At 49.8% G+C, this 24,296-nt stretch overlaps 1 protein-coding gene across 2 annotated transcripts; it reads left to right on the top strand.

Annotated features, from left to right (window-relative positions):
* On the top strand, positions 1 to 23,222 carry ISYNA1 (inositol-3-phosphate synthase 1). 2 transcript variants are annotated; one of them, XM_060275347.2, is made up of 11 exons: positions 1 to 29; positions 1,369 to 1,492; positions 7,798 to 7,959; positions 10,103 to 10,232; positions 11,050 to 11,243; positions 12,385 to 12,534; positions 14,206 to 14,421; positions 16,564 to 16,728; positions 16,848 to 16,961; positions 19,097 to 19,314; positions 22,847 to 23,222. In XM_060275347.2, the coding sequence occupies exons 2-11, from the start codon at positions 1,379 to 1,381 to the stop codon at positions 23,055 to 23,057; spliced, it is 1,674 nt and encodes a 557-aa protein (XP_060131330.1). In that variant the 5' UTR covers positions 1 to 29; positions 1,369 to 1,378; the 3' UTR covers positions 23,058 to 23,222. The 2 variants fall into 2 exon arrangements, with proteins under 2 accessions (XP_060131330.1, XP_088529157.1); XM_088673031.1 differs by having other exon boundaries at positions 1 to 209.
* Positions 23,223 to 24,296: the final 1,074 nt, after the last annotated feature.

Here is a 24,296-nt window from a genome sequence, read left to right as displayed (position 1 = left end):
ATTGCGCAGAGTGGAGCAGCTTCAGTCAGGTGCGTCCTGGCGCGGGGCTGGGGATCTGGGATTTTTACTGCGTCACCCCATCACTGCAGCCTTTTGTCCTTTCTGGAGCCCCCCTCCCTTCGAAGATGGCCCGGGTGGTGGTGGGGGGACGGTTTGGGCTTGGAAGAGAGGGGGTTGGACGCCGGGGACCCCTTTGGCTTCTCCAAGACGTACGCTTTACCTTTTCCAGGACGCCTGGGTCCTCTTCTCTCTCTCTCTCTCTCTCTCTCCCCCTTTCTCTCTCTCTCTCCTCTTTCTTTCTTTCTTTCTTTCTTTCTTTCTTTCTTTCTTTCTTTCTTTCTTTCTTTCTTTCTTTCTTTCTTTCTTTCTTTCTTTCTTTCTTTCTTTCTTTCTTTCTTTCTTTCTTTCTTTCTTTCTTTCTTTCTTTCTTTCTTTCTTTCTTTCTTTCTTTCTTTCTTTCTTTCTTTCTTTCTTTCTTTCTTTCTTTCTTTCTTTCTCCCCACCTCTGTTCCTCCAGGACGCCTGGGTCCTCTTCCTCTTCCTCCCCGCCCACTCCATCTCTCTAACTCCAGGACGCCTGAGTCCCCCCCCTTCCTCCTTCCCTTCTTCTAGGACGCCTGGGTCCTTTTTATCTCCCTCCCTCTCCCCACCTCTGTTCCTCCAGGACGCCTGGGTCCCTTTCCCCTCCAGCTTTGGGAAGGGAGCCGCTGCGTCCCCCGGGGAGAGAAGCGGAGGTTGAGGGGGCGTGCCTCCAGGTTTCAAAGACCTCTTCGAAGGGGGGGGGGAGGTCGGACACCTGGCTCCCGTCCCCCCAGCTTTGTCAATTAGTTAATAAATGGACAGTGCAGCTTTGCCAATTATGTTTAAATTGGTTAAAACCATTTAGGGTGGGTGGGCGGGCCAATGACCCACACTGGAGTTGGGGGGGAGGAGGAGCACAGGGATGTTTCCCCGGACACCTGGGTTTTTCGTCGTTTCTCTGTCCGCCCCAGCCCCCTTTCCTCTCCGTTTACCTTCCCATGTTTCCCCAAGATTTATTTTTCCTGCCTTAATGCAGCCGTGCCATAACAACAATCCCCTTTCTTCCTGCCATGCCTCTGTATGAGTCTCCGTTAAGGCTTCTAATTGCTGGGATTGGCGCATCACACTGCGTCCGTTCACGCCCTCTTTCCGGCACAGAGACTCTGCAGAGACGCCTCTGCCCTTTTCGTTCCTGCATTCCTCCAGCCAGCCAGCCAGCAGGAACCGGAACTCGCACAGAGAGGCGCATCCCTCACTGCAGGAGGAATAGCGAAGTGTCCCTTAGGGAGATTGAAGCAGCTGCCTGCTAGCTATTTAATTCCGCTCTCTTTCTCCCCCTCCACCCAGAACAAGCATCATGACATCCCCGTTTGTGGTGGAGAGCCCGGACGTCACGTACACCCCAGACTTCATTGAGGCCAGATACAGCTACCCCACAGCTCAAGTCTGCCAGGAGAACGGGGTGACCAAGGTAGGGTATAAAATGGAGAGTGGGGGGGGACCTCAAGATGGGTGAGTTGAATGAAGGAGTAGAGGGGGGGGCATCAGAAGTGCTTTAAACTGGTCCACACCAATTCGACCTATCTGGCTCAGTATCTCCTGCACTGACTGGCAGCATAAAAAAAATTCCTTCAGTAGCACCTTAAAGACCAACTAAGTTTTTATTTTGGTATGAGCTTTCGTGTGCATGCACACTTCATCAGATACACTGAAACAGAAGTAGCCAGTTCCAGTGTATCTGAAGAAGTGTGCATGCACACGAAAGCTCATACCAAAATAAAAACTTAGTTGGCCTTTAAGGTGCTACTGAAGGAATTTTTTTTATTTTGTTTTGACTCAGACCAACACAGCTACCTACCGTGTTTCCCCTTTTTTAAGACACCGTCTTATAACTTTTTTTCCTCAAAAACACACACGGTGTCTTATATTCAGGGGATGTCTTTTTTTAATTAATCTTACTGTTTTTATTACAGTACCTTACAGCTGTTCTGGTCTTTGTGTATCTACAAAAGAACTTGAACTTAGCTTGGTAATATATGGGAAGCCAGAGCAGGTGGAGAGCATGCAACACTGTCCAGGACAGGGGTCAGCAAACTTTTAATGTGGGGGGCCGGTTCACTGTCCCTCAGAATCTGTGGCGGGCTAGACCGTGTGCGCGCACATACACATACGCCCATGCCTTCCTTCCCTCCCCGCGTTCAGATGGAGCAGGCTGGGCTAAGGAGGGGGCACCCCGTCGGCGCTGGGTCTCGGCTTGTGCTGAGGGGCCGCAGCCACCCTGCCAGGAAGGGTGTCCATGACCATGCTGCTAAAGTGCCACCGCCAAGCAGCACAGAGGAGTCCTCCTCCTCCTCTTACTCCTCCTCCTCCCTCCTCGCAGGCTCTCTGCTTCCGTGGTGCTGCTGGGCTCTCCGAGCGCTCTGCGCTGCAGCAGCCGCCAGTTCTGGGCTGCGGGGTGGCAGGCCTCCTCAGCCGGGCCAGGCAGAGGCCCGGCTGCTGGCTCAGGTGCTCCGCCCGGGAGGGTCGCCTCCGCTACCTCTGCTGCCAGGTCAGGTCCCCGCCGTAGCTGCAGACTTACCGCGGGGGCCGCCTGCGAAGCGCCGCACCGAGGCTCCCCGGGAGAAGGCACGCGGGGAGCGGATTCCGACCTCGGTGATGTCAGGCGCGCGCCAGTCCCCTGAGCCGAAGCGCAGCTCGGGGTACTGGCGGCAGCAGCGGGGCTTCCTTGGGGAAGGCAGGCAGGCAGGCAGGCAACAACAGTCCCGGAGCCGAAACTCAGCGGGCGCTGCTTGCCGCCTGCCTGCCTTCCCCGCCAGTCCCCCGAGCCGAAGCGCAGCTCGGGGACTGGCGGCAGCAGCGGGGCTTCCTCAGATCGGGTCGGCGCTTATCGAGGAGCCGGTCTGCAGAGTCAGCGGCCAGCAGCGCTGCACAGAGCATCGCCTCCTCAATCCAGCACGGCGTTGCTGGGCGCTGACTCTGCAGACCGGCTCCTCAATCCAGTGCTCCGCGCAGCACTGATCAGCGCCGACCCGGCAGGCCGCCGGATCAAGGAAGCGGCCTGCCGGGTCGGCGCCCAGCACCGGATCGAGGAAGCTTTGGGGGTGGGGGGAGGAAGAGGAAAAAGGTGCCGGCGGGGAGGGAAAACGCGTGAGTCCTCTCCCCTTTCTTTCCTGTTTAGCCGGCTTGCGGGCATTTTATAGGAACAAACAATGTGAAAAGAAAAAAGAGGCAACGAGCCCAGTCAGCGGTGTCTCTCCCTCCCTCCAACTCCCCCCCCACCAAATGGAACTTCCCGACACCCCCCCCCCATAACTTTTGGCCAGAGGCGTCCTCGGGCCCCGTTCCCACCTTCCCTGCTGGGCGCCTGCATGTCTTATTTTCGGGGTATGTCTTATATTTTTAAAATCTTAAAAATCCTGCCATGGCTTACTTTATGACTATGGCTTAAAAAGGGGGAAACACGGTACCTGACTGGCAGCAGCCAGTCTCCAGGTTTTCATACGCAGGAGAGATTTCCAGTCCTGCCTGGTGGCGATACAAGGAATGACAGCTTGAAACCTCCTGCGCACAGAGGTCTGAGGCTGATCTGCAGTCCTAAGAATAAAAGATAACAGTGGCACCTCAGTTTCCGGGCATAATCCAATCCGGAAGTGCGTTTGAGTTCTGAAATGTTCGAAAAGCGGAAGCTTCAGTACAGGAAACTCAGAACTGGCACTTTTGAAAACCGAGCCACTTAACTTCTGGGTTTTCAGCGTTTGAGTTCCGAAACGTTCAACTACACAGGCGTTCGAAAACTAACCTACCACTGTATACCAAAAACAGCTATTATGATTATGATTATTGGGACGCGGGTGGCGCTGTGGGTTAAACCACAGAGCCTAGGGCTTGCTGATCAGAAGGTCGGTGGTTTGAATCCCCATGACGGGGTGAGCTCCCGTTGCTCGGTCCTTTTTCCTGCCTGCCTAACAGTTAAAACCTCCAACACAGGGAAGGGAGTTTGTGCTCTTCCCTGGACCCCCAACTCCCTCCATCGCTGACCATTGGCCATGCTGGCTCTTTGGGAGTTTGAGGTACCCAACACCCAGAGAGGCTTCCTACCCCACATCCCTGGGGTAAGATCAGACCCAGAGGGGCAGGTTCAGTCTGGTTGCCCCTGTGTCCGAACAGCTGCCCCCCATTGGGGAATTGACTCTCCCTACAGAGACGGACTTTGCTAATATGCTGCCCTGAGCGGGGACAAAATATGGCACCCCCCAAAAAAATATATACAGCTATATTCATACAGGTATCTAATGAGAAAAAGGGACGCAGGTGGCGCTGTGGGTTAAACCACAGAGCCTAGGGCTTGCCGATCAGAAGGTCAGTGGTTGGAATCCCCGCGACGGGGTTGGGGGGGAGGTCCTGTTGCTTGGTCCCTGCTCCTGCCAACCTAGCAGTTTGAAAGCACGTCAAAGTGCAAGTAGATAAGCTGCAGGTAGAGTGCGCCTGTGGGTGGGGGCGTGATTCTTAGTCATCACCATTGCTCAGTTTCCCCTTTGGGGCTGAATTTTGGGGGGGGGGCGGGCGGGGAACTGGGGAGGAAGATTGGTGCTGTAGTCAATGCGCTGCTCTGGTTTGCCAGAAGCAGCTTAGTCATGCTGGCCACATGACCCAGAAGCTGTACGCCGGCTCCCTCGGCCAGCAAAGCGAGATGAGTGCCGCAACCCCAGAGTCGTCCGTGACTGGACCTAATGGTCAGGGGTCCCTTTACCTTTACCTTTTTATTATACCCTGCCTATCTTACTGGGTTGCCCCAACTGCTCTGAGTGACTTCCAGCACATGTAAAAAATCAAACATTTAAAAGCTTTCCGATACAGGGCTGCCTTCAGATGTCTTCTAAAAGCTGTGTAGTTCTTTATCTCCTTGACATCTGGTGGGTGGAAAGAAGAAATAATTCCGACTAGGGAAAGATGACAATCGAATCTGCTGCTGGACTACACCGATATGTCAAAACTAGCCGGGACATTCAGGAATTAGGAAGACAAGGGCTTTAAAAAAGAATGGGGGCAATTTACAATTTCTTTAAAAGATCATTGTAAGCAAATTAAAACTTTAGCTGGACTTTAAGGCACGCTTGTAATGTGACGGAAACTGTGGACAACTTGGAAAAATGAAAATTGTGGAGAATAGAATGATACGCAGTTTTGAATATTGTTATAAGGACCCATGCAGGGGTTGGGGGGAAGTCACGAGAATCAGAGAACCTCGCGAGATGAGTAGACAAAATGTTTTTCTGTAAATTTGTATCGGTAAAAACAAATAAAAATATTACACACACACAAAAGAAAAGACATCTGGTGGGAGGGAGTTCCACAGGGCTGGCGCCACCACAGAGAAGGCCCTCTGCCTGGTTCCCTGTAACTTCGCTTCTCACAGGGAGGGAACCGCCAGAAGCCCTTCGGAGCTGGACCTCGGTGTCTTGGCAGAACGATGGGCTGAACTACGGTATTATAGGAATTTGAAGCAACTCTGCTGCAGTTTAGCTGCACTTCTTGGGGGGGGGGTTGGACTAAATGACCCACGGGACTCCCCTCCAACTCTACACTTCTGTGATTCTACACTACATACAGTTTGTGGCGCTTGGGAGTCGTTGCAACAGCACAGGGCCTTCGCAAGCCTTCCAGCTGCTGGCAAAAGGAATCCCTTGGAATGTCTGCAGGCCAGTTTCTTTGAGGGAATGTGGGGTAGCTGGCAGGGTGGGAAGAGAGGTCAGTTTGGCTGGGAAGGAGACCCTCGCATTGGCCTCCAGCTCTGAGATTAGTTCCGAGAGTGGGAACAAAGTTCCGTGGGAACCTTTCTGCGGTACCCTTTGGGGTGGGGGGTGTCTGCAATTTCAGAGGGTTCTTGCTCCCAATGCAGGGGCCCCTCTGATCTGGACTCTTTCGTTTTGAAAATGAAAGCAAAGGTGTTCAGGGAAAATACCCCAGCAGGAATCCTAGAATGGTAAGAGCTGGAATGGGCCCCGGGGGTCATACCTGCAATGCAGGTAATTGTTTGAGTGCTCTTAGGAAGGCGATTTTCAGCATGAAGCGGTTGTGGGGGGAGCCTTGACAGGGTGGCAATAGGACAAGCAGGAGACTTGGCTGCTGGGTCCTACACCCCCCCCAAAATCTGCTGGGTCCCCATGACCTGGAATCGAGCTCATTGGCTTGACTGCTGATAGCATCACCTTAACTCTGCCCATAGAGGATGACAAAGCAGGGATGAGGGCTTGTGTGGACGGAACTGAAGTGAAGTTGAGTGCTCCTGGTCTGTCCTGAGTGAGCCCTTCGACCCACTACTAACCTCTGACTCCCAGTCTCATAATGTTGCTGGGTGGGGGTGCTTCTGTTGGGATCCCCGCAAGCAGAAAAGTAGCAGTTCAGGGTCGTGTGTGTGTGTGTGTGAGAGAGAGAGAGTGTGTCAAAGACTTTTGCAGCAGGGGTCCCTGACTCCAGCATCCTAGAGTGGTCCAATTGGCACAAAGGGGGAGCTTTTTTGTCCTCGCCTTTTGTGGGGACCGGAGCCAATCGGAGCGAAAGGAGGCAAGTTTACCGCCATGGACCTCTGGGGTCTCTCTGGCAAAGAACGCCACGAGGGAGCTCCTTCTGTCCAAAGTCAGGAATTCGGGAACGCTGAACGCTTCAGTTTCGATGGGGGAAGTGTGGAAGTTGTGTTGCGTTTAGTGAAAAAACGCAGCCTCAGCTACTCTGAAAGAATATATTGGGCGGCACTCCAAATCTTTTGCACATGGGCACGAGAGAAAATGGGAGGTCTAGCTGAAATATGGACATATTTCCTCACTGGTTGTTGCGACACAACCCTAATTATTACTGTGTTTAATTCAGGGCCGGATTTAGGTTTGATGAGGCCCTCAGCTACTGAAGGTAATGGGGCCCTTTCTATGTCCAGCTGTCCTTTGTCAACAACAAATGGTCACTGTTTTTTGTGTTGAATATATGCTATATGGTCATTGATGGACCTAATAGGTATCTAAAGCCATTTGCACATCACAAAATATGCATTTTTATCGAAGTAATTGTTGAACTGAAATACAATTAAGAAGAAGTACTGTATATGAATAGTGAAATAATTATTATGCTCTAACTTAAAATGATTTTTATATTCATAACAAACTTAATAATGCAAACCCATTGGCATTTGGCAATAACAAAAGTTCCTTTAGAAACACAATTTACAAAAACTAATGATCTAGTCTCTAGAAACTTGCTATAACATGAAATAATAACAGGTGTAAATATATGATGCAAGCTACTAATAATTATAAATGGTAGAATGTAGGCACCCTATATATAGAAATGAGCAAAGCAGTGGTATTTTAGGGAGCAGGCTAGCAGGTGGGGCCAGTGGCGAAGCTTCATACTCTTTGAACTGATGTGGAATGGCCCGTTCAGTCTTGCGCTGCTTCATTTCTTCACGTGGTTTGTGGTCGAACTTTGGAACTCCCTCCCACTGGAGGCAGTGATGGCCACCAACCTAGATGAATTTAAGAGAGGAGTCGGCAGATTCATTAGGCGCCGGAGGGATCTTTGCACCACAGCATCGGATATGCTTAAGACGGCCCTGACACTCTCCAACCATCTCCTCTTCTGTTGTCCCCTTCTCCTTGTGCCCTCCATTTCCCCCAAAATCAGAGTCTTTTCCAGGGAGTCTTCTCTTCTCATGAGGTGGCCAAAGTCTTGGAGCCTCAGCTTCAGGATCTGTCCTTACATTCTTCTGAATTGTCACTCCTACAGGTGAAGCCATCTTCCACCAATGTCATTTTCCGCACAGAGAGGCATGTCCCCAAGCTGGGCGTGATGCTCGTCGGCTGGGGCGGGAACAACGGCTCCACGGTGACAGCCGCCGTCTTAGCCAATCGGCTGGGCCTCTCCTGGATGACGAAGACGGGACGGAAGGCGAGTGAAATTGGGTGCCGCTATCGGGCTTTATGTGGGAGCGAGTTCCTTGGCACAAGGGCTAAAAGCGGGAGCAAGGAAAGTTTTGTGCCAGGCCAAGTCCGACTAGCATTTTGGTAGCACCAAGTGTGTTTTATCTTTTTTTATTTGTGGGGTGTGTGTGTCCATGATTTTTATTTCTGCTGATTTGTTGTTTCCTTCAGTGCTCTTTTTCCTTTTTTTTTTGTTCCTTTCATTTGTCTTGTTTACTCATCACTTGTCAATACTGTAGTGATTCACTCTGGGGAATTTGTTTGAACTGAGATTCAAACATATTTCCCCCTCTTAATAATGTCTCTTTATATGGTTTATCATGTGCCTTCCATCAAAAGGGCCAGATTGATTTTGGGGTGAAAATGTTGACCGAAATCTGATAATTCCTTGCTACTAATAAATACTACGAGATGGTTGGACAGTGTTCTCGAAGCTACCAACATGAGTTTGACCAAACTGCGGGAGGCAGTGGAAGACAGGAGTGCCTGGCGTGCTATGGTCCATGGGGTCACAAAGAGTCGGACACGACTAAACAACAACAACTAATAAAAAACAACATTCAATCTCTGATCTGGGGGTGAAAATATTGATTTCAGTCCGATCCATTTTCCCCACCCGCTTCTAATAAAAAGCAAGGTTCAGTCTCTTGATTTCTGATCTGTTGCTGTTTTCAGTCTGAAGTAAATCATTCTTAATTTTTTAAAAACAACAGCAGCAGCTCCATGTTAGGACAATGTTAGGCTACCCAAAATGTCGACCCAAAAAAGTGCATTTCAACTAAGTTGAATTGGTCTGTCTAACCTAGACCTGGGGAACCCTCTGTAGATAGATAAAATCTTTTATTATTATTATTAACAATAACTTTATTTCAATTTCACAAGCAAATACAAAAATTCAATTAACAAAAAAGCAAAACAGAACAAAACAAAACCATACTAAAAACAAAGGAAATGCAAAGCAAAAACCTGAAATGATATTCAACAAAATCAAATCAAAATTTTATTTGCCTTTATTTTTATTTGCCTCAGCCACAGCAAAGGAATCAAATGCAATCAAATACAGATCTAGTTGGCTATACAAAATACATTCTGAGAACTTACTATACAAATGAAAGTGTTGATAACTGCCCTTGACCACAAATATAGCATATGAACAAGTGGGGCTTTTTGTTGTTGTTGTTTAGTCGTTTAGTCGTGTCCGACTCTTCGTGACCCCATGGACCAGAGCACGCCAGGCACTCCTGTCTTCCACTGCCTCCCGCATGGTCAGACTCATGTTGGTGGCTTTGAGAACACTGTCCAACCATCTCGTCCTCTGTTGTCCCCTTCTCCTTGTGCCCTCCATCTTTCCTAACATCAGGGTCTTTTCCAGGGAGTCTTCTCTTCTCATGACGTGGCCAAAGTATTGGAGCCTCAGCTTCAGGATCTGTCCTTCCAGTGAGCACTAAGGGCTGATATCCTTCAGAATGGAGAGGTTTGATCTTCTTGCAGTCCATGGGACTCTCAAGAGTCTCCTCCAGCACCAGAATTCAAAAGCATCCATTCTTTACTAAGGTTTAAACAGGTTGGGGAACCTTTGACTATCCAGGTGTTGCTGAACTACAAATCCCATCAGCCAGGGATGATGGGAGTTGTAGTTCAGCAACATCTGGAGGGCCAAAGTTCCCCCACGCCTGATCATGATAACCTCTGGGAAGACCACGAGTGGGTCGTGAGAAGGATAGAGTCTCTAAGGTTACCGGATATTTTTTTTCAACAAATCCAGGGGCACTTTTCAACTTCCTACTAAATCGAATGGATTTTGTCAGGGAACTGATTTGTAAATCTGGGGTCTGTCCCTGTAAAACGGGGACGTCTGGTAACCTTAGGGTAGACCACCCCCACCTCTCTCTTTTTTGGTCTCTGGGATAGACTGCCTCTAAACATGGAAGCTTGCTTAATAGTTGTGATGAGCTGCCCTTCCGCCAGATGTTTCACCAGCAACCGAACATCCTTTGAAACCGGAGCAAACCTTTGCTGGGTACCCTCCCTGAATCTGAAAGGTTGCGGGCCGAAGCTGTGAGCCCGAGACCTTGATGTTTCTAATAAGTCCCTGCCTTTCTTTTTCTTAGCATGCCAATTATTACGGATCTCTCTTGCAAGCGTCCACCGTGTGTCTGGGCACCGGTCCGGCTGGCGACGTCTACATCCCTTTCCGGGATATTCTTCCAATGGTTCACCCCAATGATATCGTCTTTGATGGTAGGTGCTGGGTTGGATAAAGGAGGTTTGGGGGGGGCGGAGTAGGGCTGTCATATGCCCGGAATCTCCCTGGAAGTAGCCGGGATTTGGCCAATGGAAACTACGTCCGGGCAGAAATTGCCAAAAAGTTATTTTCAGATAAATTGCAAGCAGATAAAAACACTGGCAGGGTAATAACCTGCAGGTACGTAAGAGTAGACATTTAAAGAAGATAAATTGTCAAACCTTTTTTGCGTTAGCATACAGCCATAGCAAAATAAAAACAATACAAAATGCCAGAGACAAGCAACAAAGCATAATTCAAGGCGATATTGCTGGTGTAATAACATTTAAATTACCCTAAGACAATAATGCAAAGATTAACGAGTAAGTTAAGTTCATTTGGATATGCAGAAGGTATCAAAAACAAATTTAAGGAACCGCAGAAAGAGGGGGAAGGAAGTCAGGTTTGGAAATGTCAACATGATTGTAAAATCTGAAAAGTACAAATAAAAAATAAAATGAAAATGAAATAAAAAGAAATCTCTTAAGAAATCGCCTTCTCAATCCGGCTCGCAGATGGTCGTGTTTTTACATGAGTAGAATGTGTGCTTTTATTTAAAATGCATCTCTGGGTTATTTGTGGGGCATAGAAATTTGTTCATCCCCCCCCCTCAAAAAAAAAGTGTGGCCCTCCACAAGGTCTGAGGGACAGTGGACCGGCCCCCTGCTGAAAAGGTTTGCTGACCCCCCCCCCTGCCTTGGATAGCCCTTTTTAAAAAGCCAAATGTAATGGGGTCCAGTATATTCACAGTATTGCCCTTTTCCCTCCCGCCAGGCTGGGACATCTCTTCCCTGAACCTGGCCGACGCCATGCACCGGGCGCAAGTTCTTGACTGGGCACTGCAGGAGCAGCTGCGTCCCTACATGGAGGGCATGAAGCCAAGGGCCTCCATCTACATCCCCAAGTTCATCGCGGACAACCAGGAGGAGAGAGCGGACAACGTCCTGACGGGAACTACAGCGCAGCAGGTGGGCGCTTGGGACCAGCGGGGGCGGGGCTCTCAGCTGCTGGCCTTGCCCCTTGTGTTGGGCTGCATCCAGACCTCATGGGCAGTTCTGTGCGCAGGATAGAACTCTGCAAAGCTCGGGTTTATTACAATGTTTGATTCCAGGCAGTGTCTCCTGGTAGGCCTGAGAGAGAAACGCTGGCAGTCCGTGTTTCCCAAACTGGGTTAGATGGCCCAGGGGGTTTGACTTGGCCTAAAGCAGGCCTCCCCAAACTGCGGCCCTCCAGATGTTTTGGCCTACAACTCCCATGATCCCTAGCTAACAGGACCAGTGGTCGGGGAAGATGGGAACTGTAGTCCAAAACATCTGGAGGGCCAAAGTTTGGGGATGCCTGGCCTAAAGCAACATTCTCTGTTCCGATTTTAAACCAGTTGTTTATTCAGAAGCTTGAAGACTTTGCCTTGTCTTAGTTTCTAAGGGAAGAACCGCAGCTCAACTGTTCAACATCCCAGAATGCTCCTGGGGAAAAATCCCTTGTCAGAAACCCTAGGTAGCTGCTGTCGGTCAGTGTAGACAATACTAGCCTATGTGGACTAGTGGTCTGTAGGAGGCATTTTCCCCTATATTCCTACTTAAAACGACCCCTTTTATTCAAAACTGCGAGAACCATAAGAACTGTGATCATAGGTTTTGTTTTTAATAATAATAATAATAATAATTAATAATTAATAATTTATTTATACCCTGCCCTCCCTGGCCAAAACTGGGCTCAGAGTTGCTAACATCAAATATATAACACATTACCATAAAATCAAGCAATCAATTAAAATACATCCTAAAATCAAATCAGAAATCTAATCAGATGGCAACCTGCAAATTAGGGATGGGGACCTTAAATGCTTAAATTCCTTAAAAAAAAAAAGGAATGGTCCCATAGGGGAGTAATGGATCACCTACTTTGCATGTGATCTCTGCAGGTTGAGAAGCACTGCTGGATCCATCCCCTTGCCTGAAATCCCGGCAAGTTGCTGCTGCCAGTCAGTGTAGACAGTACTAAGCTAGATGGACTTAGCTGGATCCCAGGGGCTCGTTTGTTATTTTGGGTTGGGAACTGACATTGTAGCATACCTGGTCAATCCCTCCCTCCCCTCCCTTTACTTAGATGGCCCAGATCCGACAAGATATCCGGGACTTCAAGAATTCCAGCGGGGTAGACAAAGTGATTGTGCTCTGGACGGCAAACACAGAGTGCTTTTCCGACGCCCAGCCCGGTGTGAACGACACAGCCGACAACTTACTCCAAGCCGTTGAGGCAAGTTGCCCAAATACCTCCCTTCGCCCTCCTCTTTTATCTGCACTGCCTCTTTTCCTGAGCCTTCTACTTTAATGGTTGGTTGGTTGGTTGGTTTTTAAATGAATTGCTGTGAAGCGAGTTCAAACTTCCCCCTGGGAAACAGCAGTTCTGCAAAGGAGTTGGCAGCAATTTTTTGGACGCCGTTTCTCCAGAATGTGGTTGCGGGAATGTGGTCTGTGGCCCTCCAGGTCTTGCAGGACCCAGGCTTCCATGGTGGATGCCATCATCACCTCCCTAGCTAACAGGACCAGTGGTCAGGGATGATGGGAATTGTAGTCCAAAACATCTGGAGGGCCGACGTTTGGGGATGTCTGCCCTAGATACTGCCATACCTCAAATCCCAGAGCATGGAAGGTGCTGGCTGCTGGGAGTCCCAGCAGTATCCCTGCAGGGCCACAGGCTTTCCTGGGATGTAGGGGGTTTTAAGGAAGGGGTAGTTCCTCTGTTGGGGGACACGTCCCACTCCTTATGGGGTAATTTGGTCCCCGCCCTGCACTGGGCTCCCAAAAGCTGTCAGCAGGCGACAGCGGTCATAATCCCGGGAAACGGCTTCGACTGGCCGGCTAAACCAGGGGAGAGGAGCCGATGGGCCAACCCATGGGGAGTTAGGGGCTTCCTCTGCGAGCGAAGACAGGCTCCGGCAGACGAGAGCAAGAGGGGGGTCCAACGGTCAAGAAGGGGGTTTCTGTAGAGCAGGGGTGCCCAAACTCTTTCCAAAGAGGGCCAGATTTGATGAAGTGAACATGCTTGAGGGCCGACCAAAGTTGTTGAGTTTTGCTTTTAGGGTTTTTTTAAAAAAGGATTTTGCCCCAGGACCTATACTGCCAAGGGGGCCGGATTAAATCGACCGACGTGCCAGATTAGGCCCCCCCCCAACAGACTTTGGATATGCCTGCTGTAGGGGGAAGTGAGGGGCAGTTAGGGGTTGTCCACCTGGGAAGGGAGCCCATCTAGGAGAAGGAAGACTCTAGCCCTAAACCTCCGCTGGGACATCTTTGGGAGAAGAAAAGGCTCAGGAGCAAATCCTGCACAGATCTGGAGTGGTTGCATGGTGCCTTGTACCCCTCCTTCTGGCAACTCCTGCAGTCCAGCTGGTGCCCAACGTCTTGCTCTGTTTCCCTTTGGGCCCCATCTTTGAGGCCGAGAGGGGGGGTCCTGTCGTCTGGGCAGCCCAGGACCTCCAGACACACAGCCCAGGCTTGTGCCCCGGGGAGGTCGCTTGGGTGCTACTAACACAGCATTTTTACTTCACCTTTTTACTTCACTCCATTGCCTCTTGAGACAGACAGGTGCCAACAACAACGACAGGGTTTCCTCCTCCGTGATCTGAGAAGAGGCATTCCTTGCTCTTGGGAGGGAAGGCCTCCTCTGAATCGCAGTTGGACGGGACCCCGAGGGTCATCTATCCCAACCCCCTGCAATACAGGAGGGTTTTTTTGCCCAACGTGGGACTCGAACCCACAACCCTGAGATTGAGAGTGAGGGATCTTGCTGGCCGCTGAGAGTTGGGATCTAGAGGACCCCCCAGTGAGTTTTTGTGGTTGAGGGGTGCCTGGGTGGGAGAGGTGCCCCCCAAGACATTGCTGCCCATCAAACCACCCCTTTTCTCTTGCTTTCTTGGGGGTCCAGTGTGGCCTGGATATCTCCCCCTCCAGCCTCTTTGCCATCGCCAGCATCTTGGAGGGCTGCAGTTATATCAACGGCTCCCCCCAGAACACCTTCCTGCCGGGGGTTGTCCAACTGGCGGTGCAACGCGGTGTGTTCATCGCCGGCGACGACTTCAAGTCTGGCCAGACAAAGATCAAGTCGGTCTTGGTGGATTTCCTCATCAGCTCTGGGATTAAGGTGAGCCGCTTAACCCAAAGGGTCTTGAGGAAACCTCGAAACCACCCCTTTCTCCCTCCTATCGCTGGCACAGCACCCCCAGAAAGTTGCCCAAAATAACAAACCCTTGGCTATCACAACCTAGAACTTTTGTCAACCTCGACTAATGGTTTTCTAACTTTCTTTCTGATTTTGCATTTTATTTTAATAGTTATTGCTATAAAATCCAAATCCTGAATAAACCCCTCCTTAGTCCTTTTTCGCAATAATTCATATAGCTCTCCCTACAAATATGTCATAAAATTCTTCCAATCTTTCAGGAAAGTCTGGTCCTGCTGGTTCCGAATTTTCCCAGTTAGTTTCGCCAACTCGGCATAGTCCATCTGTTTCATATGCCCTTCTTCTTTTGTTCGTAATTCTTCTTGCTTCCATCGCTGGGCTAATAGTATTCTTGCTGCAGTTGTCGCATATAAAAACATTTTTTTTAATCATGCTTGTAAATCTCTCTAGCTACTATACCAAGCAAAAGGGTTTCTGGTTTTTTTGTGGGGTTTTTTTTGCAAATGTATATTTCAACATTTTAAAAAATCTCATTATAAATAATTTCCCAGAAGTCCCTTTACTTTCTTACATTCCCACCACATATGATAGAAAGTACCTTCTTTTCTCTTACATTTCCAGCATTTGTTATTTGTTTTGTACATTTTAGCTAATTTCACTGGTGTTATATACCATCTGTACACCATTTTCATTATATTTTCCTTTAAAGCACTGCATGCAGTGAAATTGATTACCTCTTTCCATAATTTTTCCCAATCTTCTAATTGTATATTATGACCAATATATTTAGCCCAGTGTATCTGCCCAGAATTGAATCTTGATACAGTGGAACCTCGGTTTATGAACACCTCGGTTTACAAATTTTCGCTTTACGAACGCCGCAGACCCATCTGGAACGGATTAATTCACTTTCTATTACTTTCAATGGGAAAGTTCGCTTCAGTTTATGAACAGACTTCCGGAACCAATTACACCCATGCTTCGGGTTAAGTACGCTTCAGGTTGAGTACTCCGCAGACCCGTCTGGAACGGATTAATTCACTTTCCATTACTTTCAATGGGAAAGTTCGCTTCAGTTTATGAATGCTTCAGTTTATGAACAGACTTCTGGAACCAATTGTGTTCATAAACCGAGGTACCACTGTACAGAAATGAGAGCAGTAGGGAGGGAGATCTGTCCACAGGAGTCTCTGCTGAACCCTTGCTTGACCCCTGGGGCAGCCAAACCGGCTCAGCTGGTTCTAAACTGGAGTGCATAGCCGCCTCTCGAACCAATAAAAGGCAGGTGTTTGCTGTGTACTTTGCTGCTGCTCCGCTTTGCTGTTTACTTGACCTGTTCCTTGAGGTCTAGCAGCTTTGTGTGATTTTAAAGACTAGTAATAATTTTATCGTTTAAATGCCACCCATCAGACTGCCCTAACCACTCTGGGCGGATGCCAGCAAAATATTAAAAACACAATAAAACATCAAGCATTAAAAACTTCCCTGCCTTCAGAGGTCTTCTAAAAGTCAGGTAGTTCTTTATTTCCTTGGCATCTGATGGGAGGGCGCTCTGCCACCACCGAGAAGGCCCTCTGCCTGGTTCCCTGTTAACCTCACTTCTCGCAGGGAGGGAACCGCCAGAAGGCCCTCGGAGCTGGACCTCAGTGTCCAGGCTGGACAATGGGGGTGGAGACGCTCCTTCAGGTATACTGGACCCGAGGCTGTTGAGGGCTTTAAAGGTGAGCCCCAACACTTTGAATTGTGCTCGGAAACATACTGGGATCCAGTGAAGATACTTTCGGACTGATGCTATATGGTCCCGGTCCCCAGTCTGGATTAGTTGCCGTTTCCGAGTCACCTTCAAAGTGAGCCCCACGTGCAACGCGTGGCAATGGTCCAAGCGGGAGATAACCAGAGAATGGACCGCTGTGGCGAGACCATGCGCAAGGCAGGGAGTCATCTCGGATGGAGCTGGTGGACAGCTAAATTGACCTGCGCCTCCATGGACAGCGGTGAGTCCAAAATGACCTCCAGGCTGCGCACCTGGTCCTTCAGGGGCACGGGTACCCCGTTTGGGACCCATGCCAAGCCTCTCATTGCCGCTCCTTCCGCCGGTTCCAGCCCGTCTCCATCGTCAGCTACAACCACCTTGGCAACAACGATGGGAAGAACCTCTCGGCGCCTGCCCAGTTTCGCTCCAAGGAGATCTCAAAGAGCAACGTCGTGGACGACATGGTACAGTCGAACCCCATCCTCTACGGGCCCGGGGAGCGCCCAGACCATTGCGTGAGTAGGGGGCGGAGGGCGGGTGACATTTGCCATGTGCCTTCCTGCACCAGGCTAGGGCAAAGGATTGTTTCCCCTGTTTTCTCACCGGCGCCATTCTCCCTCCTCTCCCCGGACAGGTGGTGATCAAATATGTCCCCTATGTTGGCGATAGCAAGCGGGCCCTGGACGAATACACCTCCGAGATTGCCTTGGGCGGCACCAGCACCATAGTCATTCACAACGTCTGCGAGGTGCGTGAGGAATTGCGCCGGGAGCGGATGAGGAAGTGGGGAGGGTTGTCCCCGTTTGGAGATAGAGAGCTAGAAAATGAGCAGCTAAGGTTCGCAGGCGAGGAAGGACTTGCTCACAAATTTTCTTGAAAGCTGCACGAATTACGATAGCTAGGAAGCTTGAAGGGGCAAGCAGAATATAAAATGGAGGAATGGTACAAAGAGGTGTGGGACATATAGCTACCGTGTTTCCCCCTTTTTAAGACACCGTCTTATAACTTTTTTTCCTCAAAAAAAACCACGGTGTCTTATTTTCAGGGGATGTCTTAAGGCTTGGTGCTCTGTGCAATCACACATGACACTTTCTGGCACATGCAGATACAGATCAGCTGTAGCGCTGAAATCAGCTGTTCCTGGTTCAGGTGTAGCGCGCGCCCAGCGAAGTCAGCCCTGAGAAGGGAAAATGGCATTTAAAAATGCCATTTGAAGTGATTTTAGCCTGTCGCCCAGAACCGGCTGCTGCAGCGCGGAGCGCCCAGCAGCGCCCGGGGGGAGCGCCCAGCAACACGGACAGAGCGCTCAGCAGCACCAGGAGGAGCGTCCCACCGTGCCAGGCGGCGGGGTGGCAGGCCACCTTGGCATGGCGAGGAAGAGACGAGGCCGCTGGCTCGGGCGCTCCTGAGTCCTGACCCCAGCCGCTTCTACGCGGCAGCAGCAAAAGAGCCATGCGGCCACATGGAGAGGCTAGCGCCCGAGCGGGAGACGCGATCTCTGCAAAGCTCTGCACTCACTTCATCCGCCCGACGGGAAAGCGAAGTGGGGAAGAGAAAAAGAGAAAAAACCGAAGCGGCTCTTTTTCTCTTCCCCACTTCACTTTCCCGTCGGGCGGATGAAGTGAGTGCAGAGCTTTGCAGAGATCGCGTCTCCCGCTCGGCCACATGGAGAGGCGAGCGCCTGAGCGGGAGACGCGCTCTCTGCAAAGCTCTGCACTCACTTCATCCGCCCGACGGGAAAGCGAAGTGGGGAAGAGAAAAAGAGCCGCTTCGGTTTTTTCTCTTTTTCTCTTCCCCACTTCGCTTTCCCGTCGGGCGGATGAAGTGAGTGCAGAGCTTTGCAGAGATCGCGTCTCCCGCTCGGCCACATGGAGAGGCGAGCGCCTGAGCGGGAGACGCGCTCTCTGCAAAGCTCTGCACTCACTTCATCCGCCCGACGGGAAAGCGAAGTGGGGAAGAGAAAAAGAGCCGCTTCGGTTTTTTCTCTTTTTCTCTTCCCCACTTCGCTTTCCCGTCGGGCGGATGAAGTGAGTGCAGAGCTTTGCAGAGAGCGCGTCTCCCGCTCGGGCGCTCGCCTCTCCATGTGGCCGCACGTCTCTTTTGCTGCTGCCGCGTAGAAGCGGCTGGGGTCAGGACTCAGGAGCGCCCGAGCCAGCGGCCTCGTCTCTTCCTCGCCATGCCAAGGAGGCCTGCCACCCCGCCGCCTGGCACGGTGGGACGCTCCTCCTGGTGCTGCTGAGCGCTCCGTCCGTGTTGCTGGGCGCTCCGCCCGGCGCTGCTGCGCGCTGCAGCAGCCGGTTCCAGGCGGCGGGGAGGCAAGCTGAAATCACTTCAAACGGCGTTTTTAAACGCCATTTTACCTCCTGGTTCCAGGCCCCCAGTTGGCAGGCATGGGGGTATGTCTTATTTTCAGGGTATGTCTTATATTTCTCAAATGCTTAAAATTGTTGCCCTGGCTTACTTTTTGACTACGTATTAAAAAAGGGGAAACACGGTAGTAATAAATTAACACATGCCGTTAAGGTAATGCGGGGAATATGCAGGAGAAATGATTTTGAGGAGATGTGGAAGGTGTTTGTAGAATTTGTACTGTTAAAACGGAAAGGGGTCGAACCATCGCAAGAGGTGTTAAAGTGTTGGGAGGTCGGGTAGTTACAATGGAATGGTCGTGTGTGTGTGTGTGTGTGTGTGTGTGTGTGTGTGTGCACATTTTTATTCTTATTTATTTATGATTATTATTGTGTCAAAATAATAAAATATGGGGGGAGAGTGAGAAAATGAACGGCTATTTCCAAGCTGGGGATACAGGTGCGAATCGTCGCGTCCGAAGGGGACGGTTTGGAACAACAAAGCAAATATTTCCAGCTGCTCCCGTCTCTGTAGGATTCCTTACTGGCCAGCCCTATAATCTTGGATTTGGTGATCCTGGCTGAGCTCTGCGAACGGATCCGAGTGACCGTCGACGGCGACTTGGAGCCTAAGCCACTTCACAGTGTGTTGTCTCTCCTGAGTTTCCTCTGCAAGGCTCCCCTCGTGCCCGAAGGAGCGCCGGTGGTCAACGCTTTCTTTCGCCAGAGGGCCGCCATCGAGAACCTGTTCAGGTAATCGCAGACGCCCACCCGCCTTTTGGAAACTGGGTCGTAGCCGGACTTGGGTCCTCCTCCTGAGGAGACCCACTGAACTGAGCAGGTGCAACTAACGTGGATCCGTTCATTTTCAGGGGGTCTGCTCTGAGAGGGAAGCGGTTTGGTCTGACGTATTGGGACGTGGCTTTAAGTAACCATAGCGAGTTGGCTATCTTACTATATACATATAAATGTAAGCCTGTCGTCATGCTGCAGTTTGCGTAGCTGCCAATGGAAGCGTGTGCATTTGTGCACATAAACACACACACACACACACATATATATATATACTGGGGACCAGTATATGGACCGTGGTCTGTGTTTGACCCCTCCCAAAAAAGCACACACATGCAGTTTGCCATTTTAAAATCCTTTTCTAGCATTAAACATATTGTTACTGACCCCTCCTTCGAGTCCTCCACTGTGAAGCCATACAGTCGTACCTCGGGTTACGACCACCTCGGTTTGCGAACAGTTCGGGTTACGAACTGCGCAAACCCGGAAGTGTTTTCGCCCCGCGCGCGTGCGCAGAAGCGGCGTGCGCGCGATTGCGCGATCTGCGCAAAGCGCGCTTTGCGCATGCGCAAAATGGCGGCGCCCATCGCGTTCGGTTTACGAACTATTCGGGTTACCCGAGGTATTACTGTATATATATATATTTATTATTCTTACTAAAGCTTGAAAAACACATATACAGGGCCACCCAGGCCTAAGAGTCCACATCAGTGAGGCAGCGCTGACAGAATAGCCCATACAGCGGTACCTCGGTTTATGAACACAATTGGTTCCGGAAGTCTGTTCATAAACTGAAGCGTTCATAAACTGAAGCAAACTTTCCCATTGAAAGTAATGGAAAGTGGATTAATCTGTTCCAGACAGTCCGCGGAGTACTTAAACTGAAGCGTTCATAAACTGAAGCGAACTTTCCCATTGAAAGTAATGGAAAGTGGATTAATCCGTTCCAGACGGGTCCGCAGAGTACTTAAACTGAAGCGTTCATAAACTGAAGCATGGGTGTAATTGGTTCCGGAAGTCTGTTCATAAACTGAAGCGTTCATAAACTGAAGCGAACTTTCCCATTGAAAGTAATGGAAAATGAATTAATCCGTTCCAGATGGGTCCGCGGCGTTCATAAACCGAAAATTCATAAACCGAGGTGTTCATAAACCGAGGTTCCACTGTACTGAGCTTTTATAGATAGACCAGAGGCCCGGTTTCAGTATCACAAAGGCCTCATCATTCCTTTTCCCTCCTTCCAAACAAATATTCTGGGGGCTTAGCCCCCCCAAAACCCATTAGGTGTGTCTGAGGCTGATCCAGACTTCAGGTTTTTCCAGGCGCAAACCAGCTCCAAATCTGGACCTTTAAAACGAATAAATAAACCTCCCAAATATTATATTTTATATGCCACCCATTTGACAGGGTTCCCCCAAGCCACTCTGGGCAGCTGCCGACAAAATACTGAAAACACAACAGAATGTCAACCATTAAAAAAAGCTTCCCTGAAAAGGGCTTCCCGTTTTGGCGATGCTCTGGTAACCATGGAAACCTCCTCCCTGTATCTTTTAAACCCCCCCCCCCTTTAAGGGATGAGTTGCACCAGTAACCATGGCAACCCTGGCCCTAGCGAAACCCTCATTGATTGGGGTCTCCATGGTAACCCTGTGTTTTTCTCCCCGTGGGGTGGGGTGGGGTCTCTACAACTCTCCCTCCCTCTTTCGAGACAGACGGATGACAACCACAGCAAAATAGGGTTTGAGCCTGACACTAGGGAGCTGCTGCCGGTCAGGGTCAGGCAATGCTGAACTGTATGGCTCACTGGTCTGCAGTGTCCAATTTAAACAAGTGCTTCATTCAGAACCAGGGCTGGAATCTTAGCTTATTTGAAAGGATTATAGCGCAGGATTATAGGGCGTCTGCTTTGCGTCTAGAAGGTCCCAGGCTCCCTGGAGAGCCACTGCTGCCAGTCCGTGCTGGCAGTACTTAGGGTCAGCTCACTATAAAGGCAGCACCCTATGTTCCCTATCCGAATCAACCACAAGGACTAGAAAACTCACCTTGTTTTTAGGAATACAGTGGTACCTTGGTTCTCAACACTGCAAACCCTGATCCGATTTGCGAACTCTTTTCGGACACCAAACATGTTCCATTTTGAGTGTTACACTTTTGTTTTGAATGTTACGCTTCCGATTTGAGTGTTACGCTGAGGTCTGTATATCTTTGCTATTTATTTTGCCTTTTTGCTTTTGTGGCTCTCTTTTTGTGACACCGTGGAACCCAGTCCAGCTACTGTACGATTTGATTGTGTGACTGCAGTACAGTACATTGTTTATTGCTTTCATTTCATGGATTAATGTTCCTGTTAGAGAGTAAAAATCATGTTAAATTGCTGTTTCAGGGGTCTGGAACGGGTTAATCTGTTGGATTGGATTGGGAGGGGTGGCTAATACCCAAGAGGAAAGGATCACACTTCAAAATGACCTGATCAGATTAGACAACTGGGCCAAAGCAAACAAGATGAATTTTAAAAAGGAGAAATGTAAAGGACTACACTTGGGCAAAAAAAAAGAAAAGAAAAGAAAGGCGCTAATACAGGATGGGAGACACCTGGCTTGAGAGCAGTACATGTGAAAAGGATCTAGGAGTCTTGGTAGACCACAAACTTGACATGAGTCAACAGTGTGATGCAGCAGCTAAAAAAGCCAATGCAATTCTGGGCTGAATCAATAGGAGTATAGCATCTAGATCAAGGGAAGTAATAGTACCACTGTATTCTGCTCTGGTCAGACCTCACCTGGAGTACTGTGTCCAGTTCTGGGCACCACAGTTCAAGAAGGATACTGACAAGCTGGAACGTGTCCAGAAGAGGGCAACCAAAATGGTCAAAGGCCTGGAAACGATGCCTTATGAGGAACAGCTTAGGGAGCTGGGTATGTTTAGCCTGGAGAAGAGAAGGTTAAGGGGCGATATGATAGCCATGTTCAAATATATAAAAGGATGTCATATAGAGGAGGGAGAAAGGTTGCTTTCTGCTGCTCCAGAGAAGCGGACACGGAGCAATGGATTCAAACTACAAGAAAGAAGATTCCACCTAAACATTAGGAAGAACTTCCTAACAGTAAGATCTGTTCGGCAGTGGAATTTGCTGCCAAGGAGTGTGGTGGAGTCTCCTTCTTTGGAGGCCTTTAAGCGGAGGCTTGACAGGCATATGTCAAGAATGCTTTGATGGTGTTTCCTGCTTGGCAGGGGGTTGGACTGGATGGCCCTTGTGGTCATTTCCAACTCTATGATTCCATGATTCTAATCCGTTTTGCATTGCTTTCTATGGGAAAGCACGCCTTGGTTTTGGAACGCTTTGGTTTTGGAATGGACTTCCTGAACGGATTAAGTTTGAGAACCAAAGTACCACTGTAAATGAGTTCAGCTTTAGGGGATACACCTTTTATTTCTCTCTCCTTGCACAGAAAATCCTCTTGAGTGCATAACTCAGGTTTTTCTCACCCTGCAGAGCCTGCGTGGGCCTCCCCCCACAGAACCACATGCAGTTGGAGCACAAGACCCAGAGGACGTGGTCCTGCGTCAAGCAGGCCCCCCCAACACCGGCGGCTTGGCAGTGCGCCCCCAAGAAGGCTGCCACCCACCTGAACGGATTTGTGCGGTCGGCAGAGAGCAACGGGCACCAGCCTCCTAGCAGCCACCTCCTCGGTTTGCAAAACTAGGCTGGCACACCAAATCGTTGGTCGTGCCACACGGCGTGGTTTGTTTTGCGGGCGGGGTGGGTGGGAACGATCCTTTGCTTTCCATTGAAACTTAATTCAGAAGCTGCGGCTGTTTCGGGATGTTTGTTTTTTAGTTCGAAACAATAAACGCTTAGCTAAGAGTCATTCCGGTAGTTTGTGTGTTAAGGGTTTGCTGGAAACTTGGGACACCCTCTTTAATTCACCAACCGCCCCCTTTCCAAATTGGCTGTTTGAAATGAATAAAGGGGGGTAGACTTTGCTCAGTTCATGGGCCAGAGGCCCTGCTTGGCATGCAGAAGGTTGCAGGGTCCATCCCTGTGTGAGGTTGCAAGACAGTGTGAATGGTGCAGAATGTATGAGCCCTATGTTTGCATTCATGAGGACTGGAGCCTTAGCTTATCTTTTAAGCAGAGGGCAATAGTTCAGTGGCCGAGGCTGAAGTTCTAAAGCTCAGTAGTTAGAGCAGCTGCTTGGCTTACAGCAGGCACGTCCAACAGGTAGATCGTGATCTACCGGTAGATCACTGGACATCTGTGGTAGATCACTGGTAGATCACTGGCTCCCCCCAAAGAAGCTCAACACCTTTGCTCCCCTAAAAAAGTTCAACATTTTCACCCTGCATCCCCCAAAGATGTGGCTTTCCTCCTCCCTAAAAGAAGCTCAACAACTTTGACCTGAACCCCTAAAAACGGGGCTTTCCTCCTCCCTAAAAGAAGCTCAACAACTTCGACCTGAACCCCCCAAAAAACAGCTACTTAAAAAGCTCCTAAAAAAAGCTCAACAACCTTGACCTGAACCAAAAAAGGGGGTAGATCACTGCCAATTTTTAACTCTGCGAGTAGATCGCAGTCTCTTGGGAGTTAGCCACCCCTGGCTTACAGGATGTCTCGGGTTCAGTCCCCATTGGCACCTTTGGGTAGGGGAACGGCACCTGTCTGAGAGCCCGCGAGAAGGGCTGCTGCCTGTCAGCGCAGGTGGACTGAGAGCAAGGCAGCTTCTGGAGTTTAAATCTGCATTTTACGCAGGATCATGAGGACTAGCACCTTGGCGTGCCTTTACGGCAGGGGTGACAGCTGAGAGGTGCATCACGTGACCTGCCTGCGCAAGGCCCTAGCTTGCTGGCAGTCGCCATGGAATTGCAGAGTTGGGACCCTGAGGATCATCCAACCCTCTGCAATGCAGGAATATGCGGCTGCCCTCGCAAATAAAGACTGAACT

This window comes from Zootoca vivipara, chromosome 6 (assembly GCF_965207765.1).
Source record: "Zootoca vivipara chromosome 6, rZooViv2.hap1.1, whole genome shotgun sequence".
Lineage (NCBI taxonomy): Eukaryota > Metazoa > Chordata > Lepidosauria > Squamata > Lacertidae > Zootoca > Zootoca vivipara.
This window is presented reverse-complemented; position numbering and strand designations above follow the sequence as displayed.